Source organism: Anguilla anguilla, chromosome 8, assembly GCF_013347855.1.
Source record: "Anguilla anguilla isolate fAngAng1 chromosome 8, fAngAng1.pri, whole genome shotgun sequence".
Taxonomy (NCBI): domain Eukaryota; kingdom Metazoa; phylum Chordata; class Actinopteri; order Anguilliformes; family Anguillidae; genus Anguilla; species Anguilla anguilla.
Genome location: NC_049208.1, coordinates 15,321,604 through 15,339,064, shown reverse-complemented (window position 1 = coordinate 15,339,064; position 17,461 = coordinate 15,321,604). Strand labels below are relative to the sequence as shown.

At 43.6% G+C, this 17,461-nt stretch overlaps 2 protein-coding genes across 3 annotated transcripts; one reads left to right on the top strand and one right to left on the bottom strand.

Annotated features, from left to right (window-relative positions):
• Positions 1–121: 121 nt before the first annotated feature.
• On the top strand, positions 122–6,322 carry c1ql3b (complement component 1, q subcomponent-like 3b). Its single transcript, XM_035428386.1, has 2 exons — positions 122–1,622; positions 3,913–6,322. The coding sequence occupies exons 1-2, from the start codon at positions 1,035–1,037 to the stop codon at positions 4,090–4,092; spliced, it is 768 nt and encodes a 255-aa protein (XP_035284277.1). The 5' UTR covers positions 122–1,034; the 3' UTR covers positions 4,093–6,322.
• A 1,515-nt stretch (positions 6,323–7,837) lies between these two features.
• Positions 7,838–16,942, bottom strand: pter (phosphotriesterase related). Of its 2 annotated transcripts, none has more exons than XM_035431112.1 (5): positions 16,826–16,942; positions 14,623–15,080; positions 13,750–14,015; positions 12,332–12,472; positions 7,838–9,348 (listed from the first exon to the last, which is right to left on the bottom strand). In XM_035431112.1, exons 2-5 carry the CDS (start codon positions 15,052–15,054, stop codon positions 9,138–9,140), a joined length of 1,050 nt encoding a protein of 349 aa, XP_035287003.1. In that variant the 5' UTR covers positions 15,055–15,080; positions 16,826–16,942; the 3' UTR covers positions 7,838–9,137. The 2 variants fall into 2 exon arrangements, with proteins under 2 accessions (XP_035287003.1, XP_035287004.1); XM_035431113.1 differs by lacking the exon at positions 16,826–16,942 and adding an exon at positions 16,071–16,779.
• Positions 16,943–17,461: the final 519 nt, after the last annotated feature.

Genomic DNA, 17,461 nt, shown 5'->3' with positions numbered 1-17,461 from the left:
CCCTAATCTAAAAAATAGACATAGCCTACGATCAAACCGTGTATCATTTAACTTAATGTTTGGCACCACTGGGGTATACTGCGTTATGACATTTGAAAATATTTTTTCATTGTTAAACCCAAAAACAATTCACAAGACTCATATGGACTGTCGGAGCCAAATATGCACTTAAACAACGATAAAATAAAGCAATCTAGTTGAAATGCCAAGTTATTCAGTCACGTGGGAATAGTGATTGTGTCCCTGTCTTCTCGTTTCTATATCAGATGCTATACGACTGCTGAGTGACGGGGCGATATGCCAAGATAGCGGCGCTAAGTCGCAGTGGTTTTCTTAACATTTCTGTCTTTCATAAGACGGCGCCCTGACTCTTTCTCTCTCTTCCTCCCTCTCCCTCTGTTGCGATGCACACAACTCTTCGCGCCTGCAGACGCTCTCCGCTCTCCAGATCTCGAGGACATCTTTCAGTGAAAGGAAAACTTGGGCGCGCTTCTTTCACCTCGGCGGCTTCACCCCAGTTCGCAGCACAGAAGAATCAACGTTAAATCCATGAAAAAGTCGCGAAGCTTTCAAAACTGTGCCGATAACCACAGGATAAGACGGCGTGATCCTTCATTCGCAGCAAGGGGAGGTAGTCTGTCCCTCATTTCCTAATAAAGGAGGTAGTCTATATCGCTGACCACTGTTTAGACATCGAAGTCGGAAAGTGCAGGCGGTAAAAGATGCTGATGACAAGATTTTTCAAACGTTGAAGAAGAGCGCGACAAGCCTGAAAAAGCTGAACTTTTCAACTGGTGAAAGTGTTGAATAAGCAAGCATCAGCACAAACAAAAGTGAAAGGCGGACCAAACAAAAGGCACGGTCCGAAAAGTCAATTAACACTGCAACACCAAATAGGTCCTATTTTTTCTGACTAAAAGGGTCCCTCGTCAACCAGCAAGATTTCGTCCAAAAGCAGACAAGAGGATCGCCCTGCGCTGACAAGACTAGTCGGCAGGAAGCGGCTGCTCGCGGCTGGGGTTCTAGGAGTCATCATGGTCTTGGTACTGGTGATTTTGATCCCGGTCTTAGTAAACTCTGCGGGGACTTCCGCTCGCTATGAGATGCTCGGCACCTGCCGAATGGTGTGTGACCCTTATGGGACTAAATCTCCAACTACCGCCACGGCAGACACCGTCAGAGACAACCGCCTTACCCAATCTCTGCCGACTTTCATACAGGGGCCAAAGGGGGAGCCGGGACGCTCGGGAAAGGTTGGCCCTAGGGGCCCTCCGGGGGAACCGGGGCCACCCGGTCCAATGGGCCCGCCTGGCGAGCAAGGAGAGTCCGGGCGTCCTGGATTACCCGGACCGCCTGGGGCGAATGGCCCTACAGGGGCAATCAGTGCGGCTACATATAGCACTGTCCCCAAAATAGCATTCTACGCCGGCCTAAAAAAGCAGCACGAGGGATACGAGGTGCTGAAGTTCGATGACGTTGTAACAAATCTGGGCAACCACTATGATCCTACGACGGGAAAATTCACCTGCTCTATCCCGGGGATATACTTCTTTATTTATCACGTACTGATGCGAGGAGGGGACGGGACCAGCATGTGGGCTGATCTTTGTAAAAATAACCAGGTAAGAAAGCGACTGGGCGAAAGACGAATAGGCTACCTACCGCAGGCATGACGGTTAGAAAATAAACACACACATTCTCAGTCGCTCAAATGCTTGAAAATACTGGTGGTCAACAATGCAAAAAATGGCCAATGGAGTGGAGTAAGACCCTTTATTTCTCCCCACAGTGCTGCTGGACAGTTAGACTATTTTTAAAGTGGTAACAATATTGTTTCTTTAGCAGGAGAAAATCAGCCGTTTTCCTTGGTTACAAGTTGAGCATGTCTGAACGTGATATGCTTGGCCTTTATATGCACCGATTTTAGGCTACCTATCGTGCACTTTATTGGTTGTCAACGACGACAATTCTGTCTTAAGACTGATTAAATGTGATTAAAAGGATAAATGCTACAATGGTAAACAATTAATTGACACAGTTGCATTCATTTAGCGCTCTTATCCCGCGCCACTAACAAGCAAGGCGCCACTCGAATTGTGTTCCCGGCGGTTAGTGCGCTGAATATGGGGGGTATAGCAAGATGGGAGAGTGGATGAAGGGTATATCTGCAAAATTGGCATCAGTCAAGAAGCGTGTGGGAATGTGGAAGTGACTCCTAAGTACCGTTATAAAAACATCGACAGAATTTCAATGGGCCTATTTTTAGTCGGTCTCATATTTGTTCTCTGCTTGTTCTCTGAGTTTGGAGCGCTTGAGTCATACGTAATACCACTGAAGAGAACCTTGAGAACGGTGACCTAATCAAGCCCGAAACAGAAGCGTATTATGAAAGATTGAAGTAAATTGCTGAGCGATTTAATGTGAATTGCGATTATTTGTGACGCGGATTACGCTGTCACAAATGCCACAACTTCACTTTCTGTAATGGACGCGGTGGGACCTATGTCAGGATAAGAACGTAAATCATTTCAATAGGCTACTTTTTAGCCTATATTATCATAAAATAATAATAGTCTATCGATGCCAATTTCATTTTCGACAAATACGTAGGCCTACAAGTAAAGCAAACGTATAACCTATAGGAAGCAGAATAGTCTACATTAAAAGACAAATCGTGCATTTTAGTGCAGTAACGTCAGCTAACAAAGTCACCAAATCGGTTACAGATACATATTCAAGCTTGCAATGTTCAGCCATTAAAACAAATAACGGAAATAATTATTACAATGTATCTGCGCTATATTCATCACCGACATTAAAACTTAATTTTAAAGTGCAGGTATAAACAATGAACACATCAGTGCCATTACTCGATGAGGCAGAATTCAGTTCAGTCGTTTGAAAACATAACCTCAATATGAGTTGTTACCTTACAAAGCTGTAGGAAACTGTAAAGTAGGCTAACTACATTTCCAAGTTCTCTCTAACAGGTCTAAAAACCTAAGGCACACACGTGTAAAGAGCTTTTCTTCAGAGCGATTTTAAATCACTCCACAATAAGCTGTATAAATTATAGTTCGTACTAATGATATAAATTTCGTAGTTTCGTAAAATCACTGTCGTCTTATCTCTCAAAACTACAACAAAATACTGCAGCTGCGTCATAAAATGTTTTTATATCCATTCATAGCTTATTACCTTTAAACATCAATTGCATTTAAAGGTTCAGTTTTTCAGAGTGAGTGTTTTATTACGTAAATTATATAGTTAGTCCTTTGACTTAAAAAAGAATCTGCTGCGAGAACACACCAATCTCAGTATGGCCGTTAATGGGGATTATACATTGTGCCAGTAAAACAAAAGTAATTGTTACGCACTGTGATTCATGCGTTATGCATTTTCCAAAGATACCTCGTAGGTAGCCTGGAGAGAACGCGTATCATCAATGATGGGTGGGCGTTAACAAGAAACGTAGCTGTCCATGGTCCTGGAGAAATATCTCCTGTCCCCGCTGCGCGATGAAATCATGCAATGAAATCATTAAGTGAACACGGTGTTTGTGACTGGGAAGATGCCAGCCAGTGACGCTATCAGTCTCCCCCCCCTCCCCAACCCCCCTCACCCCCAACTCAAAAACCCTGACTTATCTTGATGTGTAATTTAATACCTGAGGGCTTGCCAGCTGTTTGTCGCTCAAAAATAGACAGGCAGCCTATCTGTTCTGCTTTATTTGTGCAATGTAAATGCATTTAAAATATCAGTGTGTGTTTGCATGTGAGTATGTGTGTGTGTTTGCGCACATGTGTGTGTGTGTGCGCGCAAGAAGGAGAGAGCATACAGTGCATGTGCTAACTATACCTTTTGCGATATATTGGGGGTGCATGTCTTATTTACCGTGACCCTTAATTGCAGGTGCGGGCCAGTGCCATCGCCCAGGACGCCGACCAGAACTATGACTATGCTAGCAACAGTGTGGTTCTGCACCTAGAGCCCGGGGATGAGATATACATAAAGCTGGACGGGGGCAAGGCGCATGGGGGGAACAATAACAAGTACAGCACCTTCTCTGGGTTCATCATCTACGCCGATTAGTGGAGCCCTTCCTCCCCGGCCCGGGTGTGCGCCCCGTCCTCCTTTCCCCCGACGTCCCCTCCTCGGTCACCCTTTCCCCTTTGTCCCGACGGGAGGGTAGCAGAGCCCCTTCAACTCCGCCGCCATTCCCAGCGAAGCGCGCCCGCGGGGCGAAACATCCGCGGACGGGCGACCCAAAGCGGGGAAACCACGGAAACCACGGCCCCCTCCGTGTGGGGGCACCCGTGCCTGCCCTGCTATGAAAACAAAACCAACAAATAGTAAACACGTTATTTAAAATGTAAACACAAAAAAATGGCCACAGTAAAACGTGAAGAATTGGGAGTGGGGGGGGGGGGGGGGGGGGGGGAGCAATGCGGAAAACGTTCGCTGCCGTTCTACCACCAAAGCTGTTGTCCGTGTGTATCGTGTTTGTGTAAAACGGAGGCATTCATGAGACTTTTCATATCACAAAAATCTGAGATTGTGCAATAATCATTATGGTGATAATAACCATGATGTCTCCAGTATCAAACATTACCCTCGTCTGTATTATCTGCTTTGAACTGTTCACTGACTGGACATTCTCTCTGCGCATTGCCTGCTAAACTGCTTATTCTGCTGAAATGATGTTGTGTAAAAGACAAAAGACTAAATTCTATAAGGTACGATATCAAAATGTCAATTTACTGTTTTACTCATATTGGGGGCTTAATTGAATTGTAGCCAAATGGCTCACCTTCCTAATCAATCCTTGTGATGTGGACGTGGCAGCTCAAACAGAGATTTCTGAATAGGGTTTTAAGTGCGGGGAAACTTGCACTAGAAGAAGGGTTAATTTGAGCGTGATTTATCGTAGCCACAGCACCTTTGGAGCACCTTATTTCTCACTCAGTCATTCCTCAAAACCGTCAAGCATAAATTCGATAAGTGCTTGTGGTTTCATGCCTGAATTCTGCTCACACATTTGATTCCAATGAAGGTATTATTAGGGGCTAAGTGTTACAGAGGCTTGTGTCAGGTATTAAACGGAATACCGTCCAGACAATAAAATTGATCTTACTGTGTGTGGGTTCGACATCGTGAAAAATAGTCGAAATAATAAAAGGCAATGAGGGTCAAGGTTTTATTAGAAATAAACAAAAAAATTAAAATAAATAAATAAATTTGAGTCATATCACAAAAGTGTCAATGAGAACGTATGTATCTCGGATAGTTTAACTTCACTTCAGTCAGCCAAATGAGTGTCTGCAATTCTTAAAACAATATAAAGACTGTCAAGAAAAAAAGATGCGATCAGCATAAATAATCATAAATGGTTGATTATCCGAAGGCGTCTGTTTTCCTCCTTGTATCTAAATGAAGTAAAACGCTAACTCAGCACTGATAGAACTGTGGGAAGTTGGTATGAGGGAAGCCGATTCCGTTTTAGAAAGAAACAACGCAATGATCAAAAGTCGCATTTTTTTTGGCAGGGCACAATCAGATGCTCGGCAGACTCGGCTGAAAACTATTCTCGCCAGCTCGAAGAACCTCACTGAAATCACGTCACCAAACTGAATCTTACATTTTGCCAGCGAAAACTGCTTGTTTCAATGACCGGTTGAAGGTGTTATCTCGTGATGACAATGGCAGACGATGCATGCTCGGTTGCTGTGGATCCTCTACTTTCGGGAGGAGGAACACATGGAACTATCAACATCCAGCTTTAAGGAGAACAACAGTCATCTCTGGCACCACAAAGCAGATTAATTATGTTCCTTATTGTGAGGAGCAATAGTTCATTTCAGCGATCTCTATTCTTAAGGTCCTTTGGGACAGGCGATGGGGGACAGATGGAGACGTAAATATTTACAGATGGAAAATAAATATTTAGCCTATCAGATTTAAAAGATTCAGAGATTATGGCAGTTGACTTTTAAACCTGTTCAATGTTCTTATTATGAATGTCTCTTCGCAATATGCTAGCATGTGAAAATGAGTCCCCTTCAAATCAGAAATGTCCTCGTTCACAGCTTTCTCAAGATGACAATAGATGACAAATGGACAGACGGACACTGCTTTTGTCATGTAAGAACAGCTGGGCGCTGGGAATATTGTTTCTTTTTTTCCCCCAGAAGGCACTTCTCGTGTAAAATGTTATGCTACCTACATTAAATGGATCGACTTGATCTGATGGGTGTTTTATTTTCACATGAGCTTTTCTGATTCATACATATCAAATTGACATTAAACAGTTGCCTGGACAAGCGATTCGGCTTCTGTTTCTTTTGATCAAAGCTTGATTTATTTGGTGCTCCTCATTTCTTGCTGCACAATAAATTTTATTTATTTACTGCCAGTGGATAACTCGGTTGACCTGAGCGTACACCTCTACAACAGTATACAGCTACGAGGAACATACTATCCCCACAGACCACAGCTGTACACTTATGGACCTATGCTACTTAAAATAGCCAAGCTGTGCACATTTGCATCCGCTTGGTCTAGGAGCTCTCAACTCTGGGAGCTCCTGATTGGCTTCCACTGACCCCGTGGTCTGTCCCTGGAATCGGCAGGTCTCTCTGTGTCACACGTTTCTGGCTGTAGGTTGAGTAGCTTTGTGCTTAGAGCCCCTGTCAGGACACCAGAAAGTTGAGGATACAGCCCCAGTTTAATGACCAATGCCAAAGACACAGTAATTGGTACACACCATTGAGGGAGAGGGATAGAGAGGTGAAGCAGCAGATGTATTGGAAACTGAAGTCCTGTTATTTTACATCAGCTGTGTCAAACAATTGATATTGTGGTAAGCTCTGGTGCTACAAATGACACAAGTACACTTATGCTCTGACCAAAGGGTGGATTCCACTACCTGCCATTCTTATTGGTGCATTATGGGAACTTTCCTCTCCTCCTTCCTGTATAAGACTGCAGATAAACAATACTCTCTGGTGTTATGGTTGGCCTAGGAGTCTTATGTCAGATGGTAAGATTCAGCCATTGGAGAAATTTCCCCAAACATACGTAGGCCACACCCCATGAATGTAGTTGTTTGGATTGCAATTTGTTCCCCTTTAATTTTCTAAACTGCATATTTTGCAGCTAAAACAAAGTAAATCAGTCATGTTGTACTGCAGGGTGCTGTGAATGGAAATTCACTGGGGATCTCATTCAAATTCTAAAAAAAAAACTATTGCATTTGGCTTGTTTGTTGAGCCCGCCTAAAGTAGTGCCCTAATTTCACAAACTTCTGACAAACTGAATATTCCGGAATTACAAGGACACATCCTCTGTTCACTTCACAGTACTTTGTTCACATCCAGTAATCACTGCTGTTTCATTTAATTTGGTCCCTTTGTAATACAGGGCATTAGCATTTCCCAATAACAGTAAGATGCGGCAATCAGCGCGAAATCAAGGCGAGGATTTGAAATGCTAAAAATGTGTCCTACTCAGTCTCTTCCCAAACAGAGCACAAAAAAAACCCCCCGTCCACGAGAAGCAAAACGCCCAGCCCAGCTGAACCCCAACTGCGTGGCACGCCAACACTGCCGCAGCATCGAGAAAACGTCCGGCACTCCCCCGTCTTCGCCGCGGCTGATATTCAGGGCTCCTTGGCCTGGACGTGATCATTTCCCAGCTCAGGTTCCCCGCGTCACCGTGGCTGATATCATAAACCTCCTGTTCCACGGATCACCTGCATTAATAATCCCTTCTACTCATGTGCACCATGGCGAGGAGCAAGAGGCCAAACTGAAACAAACACAAACACGACCACAAGAGGTTTGGTCAAAAAAAAAAGACTTTTATTGCTCTGAAATCCTCCCACAGGAAGGAGCCTGTGGTTCTGGGGTATAATATAATAATTTAGGCAATGTGGCAGCACCGCATCCCCTCCTCCTGCCTCATCTGCAAGCTATCAACACTCCTCTCAGTGACAATGCTTAATGAAACGCCACGAGCCAAGGACAATTCAACCTGCCTCGGCTTTATCAGTATTCCTTCATTTATTTATTTATTTATTTATGTCAAATTTTTTTTCTTTGGATTTAAAATATAACAGTCAGTCAGTGATTGCTCCAGCATGTCATTTATCACATGAGAAGCCACTCTGCGATACCACCTGTTCAGCGGCAGGTTCGGGTGTCCTTCAATGCAATCTGCCAGGCTCCGAACACATTCCCTAATTACACAGCCCTCCACCAGGCCACTGAGGACAGCTCACAGGGTTTCAGTCCTAAAAGAGTGCGGTAACGACAAACCGGGAAGTGACACAGCACAGAGGTAATGCCGTTCCAGGTCATTTATCAGCAAACGCATGCCTGTGTTTACACTATTTTACTTCACAAGTTTGTAATAATTATACTACTTGACACACATACTTCATTTGAAATATCCCTTCTCAGCTCATGTCACATTGAACACCCTTAGCACCATGTGTTCGACAGCGCCAGTATACTTGTTTGCCGTCCGAAAAATATTGCTTACAGCCTGATAAATGTAATCATAAAATGCAGAAAATCTCAGATACTCTAAGACACAATCCATCGCCGTGAACTGACAGGTTAATAGAACCTTAGACAAGATAAAGGTACGCATTTGCATGGCTTATATTGAAACGGTTATTTATTGAGGCCTTCATTCAATTTAGACTATTGTACTACTTAAATTTTTAAATGAGCATTACGCATATTAAAGCAAATGCCGTCCCTGTGGCTATGGATTGTTCTTCCCAGAACATCGCTGTGATGATGCAGTACAGCAGTGACTGTTGCTGCAGTGATACAATAATTTTGCAGCAACGCCATCTTTAGTTGACACCATTTTCACAGTCTAAGCTAAACAGACAAATGATCAATTTCATAATGTAAATGATCAATATTTATAGTCAGAATGAACACATTTACCACTGATAATTTTGTTTCACCGGTACTGACAGGGACAAGCTACATACAAATTTTTTTAGAAGCACAGCGTGGCCGAAATTTCACATTACAATCACGTAGCAGGTGCTCTTGTCCAGATTTTTACTGGGTTAAAAAGGAAAACTTCTGGCCGTTTAGCCCGGTGAGTAAAATTACACCTCATTTGAAGGTCAGCCAGTGTTTGGGGTTCTCAATCAGGATCTTGTCCACCTGGACCTGACTGATGCCCCTGGTCTGCATTTTGGGCACGATGTTGTTGAGTATGTGCGAGTAGCCGTGCCCGCCGTACTTGACCAGCCGGTTCTTGGTGTGGACGTCGTGCGCAATGACAATCCTGTCCTCGTAGCCCTCCGCCACCAGGAAGGCCAAGCTGGGAAACACAGCGTGCAGACGAGAGCATTCACACACGCGCAAGCACACGCACACACACACACACACATCCAGACCCACGCAGACAAGAGACACACAAACACGTAAAACGGACACAGGCAACAACACATGCAAACAAACTAAATTAGATCCATACAGAATTATAAACCTTTGCATAGTCAAACACATCAAAAGAGTCACTGTAACAGATGTATGGGGGAAGAAGAAAGAAGAATATTATTGAATATTTTTGAGGTGGTAATTCATTCACTTCACTAACTTACTGAAAGTCCTGCAGTGACAAGGACACATCCGGAGGTTTGCTTCAGTGCTTTGGCCACATACTGTATGGTAATCTCTGCTGTTTTGTTCAGTCCCTTAGTAATACTCTGGGGTATTTGGAAATCTGTGATACTGCCGCAAAACTTCACAAGGTGAAACTGCCACGTTCAGGTTGGGGATGATGTCATTAAATTCACACTACCCCATGAGGGGGAAGAACACAGACACAAAAAATGAGGGAGGCCATTTTATCCCCCATTTAAAATCCCCATAGTTTTAGGCTGCCAGGGGGCAAATGCAACAGGAGCATGCTTTTGAGTCAGATCCAAATCATCACAGCAGTGGCCAGGGTGTTAATGGGATCTCCAAAGCGGTGGTTAATACTTCGCGATAATCAACGGGAGGGTTGCAGTAGGGAGGGGTGTCCCCGCCTCACTGCTCAACAGCGCCTCTTGTGGGGAATAAGGTGCCAGCTATGCCATTACTGCACGGCGCAATTTTAAGCACCTAATAGGATTCCCATTTTGGCGGGTGTCCACGCAGACTGACGGCAGACCTACTATTACAATAGGGCTTTAAAAAAAGTGGAACAAATAGTCTGTAAAAAAAAAGACATTAATTCCCTGTCCACACACCATTCCACATCCTTATTTACTCATCTCAGTTCTCTGAGGTGACATCATTCTCACCCGTCCTGAGGAGGTGTCCCAGAAAAAGGCCTCCCCCAGTTGTTTCCTCTTATATTTTCTGCTTCAGTGAGAATAAATAAACCTTACTGCAAAGAAGGGGGTTACTGTCTGTGTTATTCTTCCTTCTGTCATTACAGTCAGCCCTGAGAGATGGGTTTGTGAGAGAGAGAGAGAGTGTGCCCTAATAATCCATTTCTGAGAAGAAGTTTTACCAAAGAGAGAAAATACACTCAAGTACTAGGAGCAAAGGTGGCTCTTCTTAAAGGCATACACCCCTTAGGTCCCTGCTCTTGTGCCGTTCAAATATAAATTTCTAAAATATATTTGACTTAATCAATGGGAATATGAGAGTGAATGCTAATGTCTTAATTCCATTAATCATAACAACAATAGCAAACTTCCAAGTCCATTTACTCCAGCTGGTAATAACTTGGATCCCATTAAAAGTAATCAGATAATCACTCAGACTGATCTGGACCAGTATTAAGGATTCTGCAACCAGGATCAACGGTCACTGCCATAAGTATGAATATATTCATAAATATTAATATTCAAGAAAGTGGCCACGCCCACATTTCAGTTTTCACACCCTGACCACGCACCAGAGAACAGCGTGAATGCGGTCCCCAAAACTACTGCGCTCCACTGCAAATTACACAGTATCATCACAGTCAAAAGTAATCAATTAAATAAATAATATGAAAAAAATAAATCTACAAGCGCCCTCCCCTGTGTGCAATATTACTGCTGAAAGAAGCTTCAAAGCAAAACGCTGAAGAAAATGTGAAGAGGAGGGCGATGAGTAACATTTTATCTAGCACAAAGCAGGAGAAATAACAATTGGATTCTAGGTCAGGGATTTCTATAGAGGAAATAGACCACTGGCATGGTTATTTCTGAGTACAAACACATCTAAGGGCACTTATAATGGGGACAGAGCCCACTGTTTATTTATCAATTGGGCAGGCAGGCAAAAAGTGCCAATACAACTGAGAAGGATAGGCTAATGTATCAATATGCAATGTGTTCCTTCAGTTCGCTTTGACCTTTTCTTAAATATCATTCGCAATCATGGAACAGAAGAGGTAAGTAAAGCATTCAAGTAGAGAAGAATCCAGTGGCCGTAATCAAATAAAAAACACTGGTGAGTACACTTGTGCAGCGGCGCGACTGTTGGCTCTTCATGATAATAATGGCTCTTTTACGGCAGTACAACCTCTGGACAGGACACACGTATAGCGCAATTAGCACTACGGCTGTGATCGGAGTCACAATCAGAGATCTAATGTTCTGGCACTGGCCTCGATGTATGTGCGGATCTACAGAACGTTTCAGCACTTCAGAGAGGGAGCTGCACTAGACTGGTAGGTTAAGTGGTGAATCTCAGAAGCACACGTGAGCACTCACACTCATATTCTTGCCTCCTCGGGCATTATTAAGAGTGCTATTCTTTCCCTTGGGCTGGGACCTGGGTCTTCGGCTCAGCAGGCGAACCGTACGTCTTGCTGCGCGATGTGAACAGTAAGGGCTGCTTTCAAATCCCACAGCAACCCGGCCGTGTTACAGTTGTCGACTTTAAGCACAAGGATGCTCTTATAGGACCCTTGAGCAGTCGCTTTAATGTCCTTTAATTCCTCACTCTAGCGTACACTTGTTATATTCTTTGTTGGACATTTGGAGCATTCCTCATTCTCAATTTTCGCCGTTAACAAAGAAACAAAGACTCTGCATTCAACAAATATTTTCTATGAAAAATTTGAAAGCGATATATGAATAAATGTTGTAAATGTGTAAACTAAGCAGATGTGTCCTTGAAATATGCAATGTATTCTTAGTATATATAAGTATAGTATACTTATAATATTCTATCACTAATGAAAGCTATGCTGAGTCTAAAAAGGTTAACGAGGGCCAACAGTATGGCTACGTCCGGCTGTATTTTGTTTCTGTATAACAGTTGGCCCTGGTGTAGGCTAAATGATGACGTTAAAATGTGTGTGGGTGGCAACTCACGTCCTGACTCTCTGGCTGTCGCTGGGCATGTCCACCTCCAGGTTGTAGTGGTAGTTTAGCATCTCTGTCCCAAACAGGTCATACTCCAGGTAGCTCCCCATCTTCGCAAACTCCAGGAGCTCCCCTTCGTCAAATATGGTTCTGAAGACAAAGAAGAAAAACAGAAAGTAATTTCACCTTTGGACAAAAAGAGGCCGCAGCTCCCACGCGGCCTGTTCTGTGCTTGCATTCGACTCAACATGCCAGAGCTACGCGGTGATCTCACTTCCTCCCACCGAAAAACAGGACCACAGTTCTATAACTGTAACACAGGAGTGTCACATGATCAGTATTAAAAATAACAGACAGCACTGCCAAGCAGCAGACATGAGTTAAACGGGGGGGGGGGGGGGGCAGGCAGGCAGAGGGGAGAGATTAATCTGACTGTTCAATAGCAGGTTGTTGGCTCCACAGGAATGAGAGGTCTATAAGTGGCTCGTCAAGGATCCAGAGCAGCGCCACAGCAGAAACACAAGGAGCACAAAGCACAACATTAAGCTTCCGATAACCACCACTGCCCCTGCCCCCAAAACCCTATTTTTAATCAGGAAGTACCAGGTGCATAAACAGAAGCAACAACGTAATAATCTGGATTGGCGCATTAGCTAATATCAAAATGTTTTGGGAGGAGACGAGTTACAAGTCTCTACCCACAGCCGTGTCTTAGAGTGTCAAGGACTCAAGATCACATTCGCCAAAGCAAAACATTTTTATAGCTCAAAAGCAGTTCTAAAAGAGCTTTCTCTTTCACAAAACCTACCTAAAAAAAGAAAAGAAGATCACAAAACTGAGGCAGAACTGCCATAAAGGGGGACTCACAACAGACAAGCGATAAATTTGCCTGTTATTCCTAATACAATCAGGAATGGTTGGATTGTTAAATTGTTAAAAAACAGAGTTATTGCTAATACAAAAGAAATCAATAAATTCCCTGAGAGCTGCTGTCCTTTAGAACGGGAATACAACGTAACAGTAAATAGTTATGGCAGAGCTGCACAACCCTGATCCTAGAGCTCTACCGTCCAGTAGGTTTTAATTTCAACCCTATATTGGCAAACCTGATTCTAATAATTAGCAGCTCAACTAGATCTCTAGCTGTTGAATGAGGTGTGCTTTTTCAGGGTTGGAGTGAAAACCTACAGGATGGTAGATCTTCACAAACAGGGTTGAGAAGCCCTGATTTATGGCAAAATAGAAGCTAAAATTATTTTTAAGACTAACCTTTCAGCAGCATGGACATGGTTAAAAGGGCTCCTAGTAACAAACCAGCAAACACCTATTTTGTCAATTTCTGTCAACCAACGGACAGTTGACAAAGGCCCAGGTCTCTGCCCCACCCCCTCCCTTGTTGCCATCTCCATGGTCTCCAGGACTCTGACCTGTCAAGGTGAGACATGACGGTTTTGCTGATGTCACCTCCGGCCTCCTGCAGGATCCGGACCACAGCGGCAGGAGCAGTGGGGTTCCGACCCGGATGGATGATGACGGGGCAGCCAAGCTGGGTCTGGGCATGGGCTGTGGCCTTCAGGACCTTCGTCTCGCTGTCCGTGATTGGCCAGGACGTGCCGATCTCCCCAATCACGCCACACTTGATGTCTGTACCATCAGCCCCGTGGAGAACCTCGCTTACGATGATGTCGGTGAGCTTGGGAAAGACAGGAGGATCAGACTGAGGGTATTGCGCTGATGATCATGGATATTCGAACAGAACCTCTAAGCACATGGGTGTATGGCTTGGGCCTTGTGAACTGGGAACTCACTGTGCCTCTTGTCATGTAGTGTTGAAGGTCACAGGCTAATGCCCCACACAGTCTGCACTGGTTACATTTGTGCTCTGACAGCTGTTATACATGAGTCTGCATTTGAGATGCATCTGCAACCTCAGTCAAAAACACAGCTCAATAAACCCCTCACACACAGTTATAACATCTACATTCATAATCTCTGAGGTACAATCTGACCTATGGAATCATACAGAAAGTAAAAAGTAAATGTATAGAGAACAAAGAACGAAGGCACTGTGAAGAAAAATTCAAGAAAGTTTTCCGTTTGTTACTGTATCCAAAGGCAATTGTGCTATGAAAATCTCCAGAGGTACTCTCTGAAAAGTGCAAGGATAAAGAATAATTGGAAAAAGGGTCTTGCAGAGTCTTGGCTCCGGTCCAGATCCAGTTGGCTGACAGAACCGCTTACCACCGTGTAAGAGGAGAATAAAAAATGTATAAAAAAAAGCATTCATCCGCTCAGCGTACCTTCTCCACAGTCATCTTCCGCGTCTCACTGGAGTGTGTGACGTCCACGTAGAAGCCAGCCCCGGCCACGATGTGGACGCCGGTCTCCTTGGCCAGCCTCTTGAGGGTCTTCACGTCGCGGCTGATGCCAGTCGTGGTGTTCTCCACGATGGCGCCCCCTCCTGCCCGCCGGTAGAGAAGCAGCTCCTCCCGCACGGCCTCGGTCTCCTGGTACAGCAGCAGGTTCTCCGGGCTGCTGTACGGGTTCTGCTTGAGCCAGAAGAGGTTCTTCATCTCGATGTGGGCCTCGGAAACGGCCTTGTCCCCCGGCGCCGGCGGCATGTAGCAGCACTCGAAGGTCATGGTCAGGTGCTCGTGGGTCATGGTGCGGCCCAGCTGGCTCGGCTCCACCGGGCCCAGCACCGTCTGCACCTTACCGCTGAGCGCCGACATTGCTGTCTGAGGTCCGGAGGAAAAACCTGGGGGGTGATGCACAGAGAGGCTGGGTTAGGTGAAAATGACAAAACCAGTCCCTCTTTTGGCAGATGAGCACCCATTGGGTACAGAATGCTACATATGCATGAAATACATTTCATTTTGAGGAGTGAAAAATATATAGCAGAATATGAACCAGATATGTACTAGAAAAAAACTGATTGATTCAAATACTTTTTTTAATTACTACAAAATTGTGATGTTTATTTGTTCTGTGTAATTGCATCAAATACTTTAGAAATAATATATATTTCATGAAATAAAAGTGTCTCTTCACTAGCCACTAACTCCTCCTATTCGCTGTGTATTGATCATCTGACCCCATTTGAGAATCTGCAACTTTGTGAGCTCTGCCCTCTGTCAGTGGAGGGAATAGCATGCCTGGCAACTGAGCACACCTGAGATTAATCCGGCAATTAGTACACCTAGGAAAAAGGCCTCCTTGAGCGTGCGAGTGTTGTTGGAAGATTGTATTTTGTGGTGTGTCATAATTTTTCATGGCAAAAATCTGCAAAATCATGATACATCAAAGAGATGTTAAATGCCTGAAGAGACTGATGACTGTGCAATGACCCTGTTGAATATACCAAAGCTAGTTAACATGACTGTGTAGTGACTCTCTGGATATACTTAAATGTTTAGCATTAATAAAAGAGCATAACATGGATATTCATTCATGAAACTGATAAACTATTTCTAAATACCAGTCTCCATTCCCCACCACAAGGTCGGGGATACAAATATCTGAAAAAACATCATCGTGGGTTACAGAAACTTCGCTGCTGAAAGTATTTGAAAAGACCTCATAAAATGAATGACAAATATTTCAGATATCCTGTTTGAAATATTTGATATTTGCATGTTTTAAAATAATATGGAATTAAGTATTTCAAAATGACAACAAAAAATTATTTGTACATGCATCTTCCACGTAAAAAATGGATATAAAATGTATTTGAATAGTCATGACATACTTGAAACGATCTGATCCAAGTCTGGTGCCCAGTGAGATAACGTCTTCCACTTAGTCAGGGATAGGGGGGATATAATATTAAATCGGCTGTTAACAGATACAAAATTACCCGGGACACATTACCTTCCCACGGGAGCCTTGCAATAGGCAATGCCGATGAGCTAAACCAACCGCGCGTGCACGAGTAATGAACTTTGAACTTTTGTACTGAAGTATGTGCATTGCGACCTATCTGGTTGCATGGGAATTGCAAGGCACACAGATCCTAAATCGCGCTTATGATATATTAACTTACTGTAATTTAACTGTGTTGGTGTTCGCGCGAAAAATATCCCAAAACACTGACCCGTATTCATGCAACGACTTCGTTCCAATTCGCGATAGGATTATTTGCAAGCAAAACATTAGTATTGCATAAGGCTATTCACAAGTATACAATAATTTAGCGAACACTCGCATCGTTTCACTTTTATGCAACTTTGAATCATTCTATTTTTTTTTATTTATAAAGCATACGCATGCACAATCAAAATACACGTAAGCAACTCCAATTGCTTTTAAACTAGTGATCACGCAAGTTGAATTGCCATTCAGAGCCGGATTTAAGAATATATGGCAGAGTGCAATACGGAAGTCGGGAGTGACTGCACTGGTCTTGGTGCAATCGGCAATTGAGAAAAACTGTGTATTCAATTACAATCAAAAAACAAAATTGCGCTTATTCATTTGAACCAAGATTGAGAAAAGACAGTAGACCTGAAGCGAAGTGTCCTTGACGTGCAGGATTTGTGCGAGTGAAAAGAAGTCGAGCGTATCGTTAAATTAAACTATCGCGAGAAGTCTGTGCAAGAAATTGTTTCAGAGCGTGAGCCATTTCCTGCTCCAGGCTGCATGTTAATAATTACATCTGGCACAAAATACTGAGAACTTTTAAATGATCGTGTCAGTTCCTCGTTAAGTAAACGTGAAATTCAGCACAAAACATTACTTTAAAAAGAGCTAGAGCAGGCTGTGAGAATTCGTCTATAATTGGAGTTGAATGTACAGTTAATTCTGTCTTGCAATGCGGATATTTTTATTTCGATTGGGATGGCATAAGTTACGGCTTGGAGATGCATACACCATAGCGATACAGGACAGAGTTTGGCCTTTTCAGGAATTCCAACAGAAATAACCACAATGGCCACGGACTCTCTCTGTACCTTCAGCTCTCGTGTAAACACACGGAATTCAGAAACAAATTCACACGTCCATATAATAAAGCCGATTATTTTGTGTTTTTCTTTTTTCCCCTGCCAGTTTCGTCATCGCAAATGCTCCAGTCCCACAATCAATAATTCTCCCCATTGAAATTTAGCTTATCTTCTGCCAATAACAACATCTCATCAAACT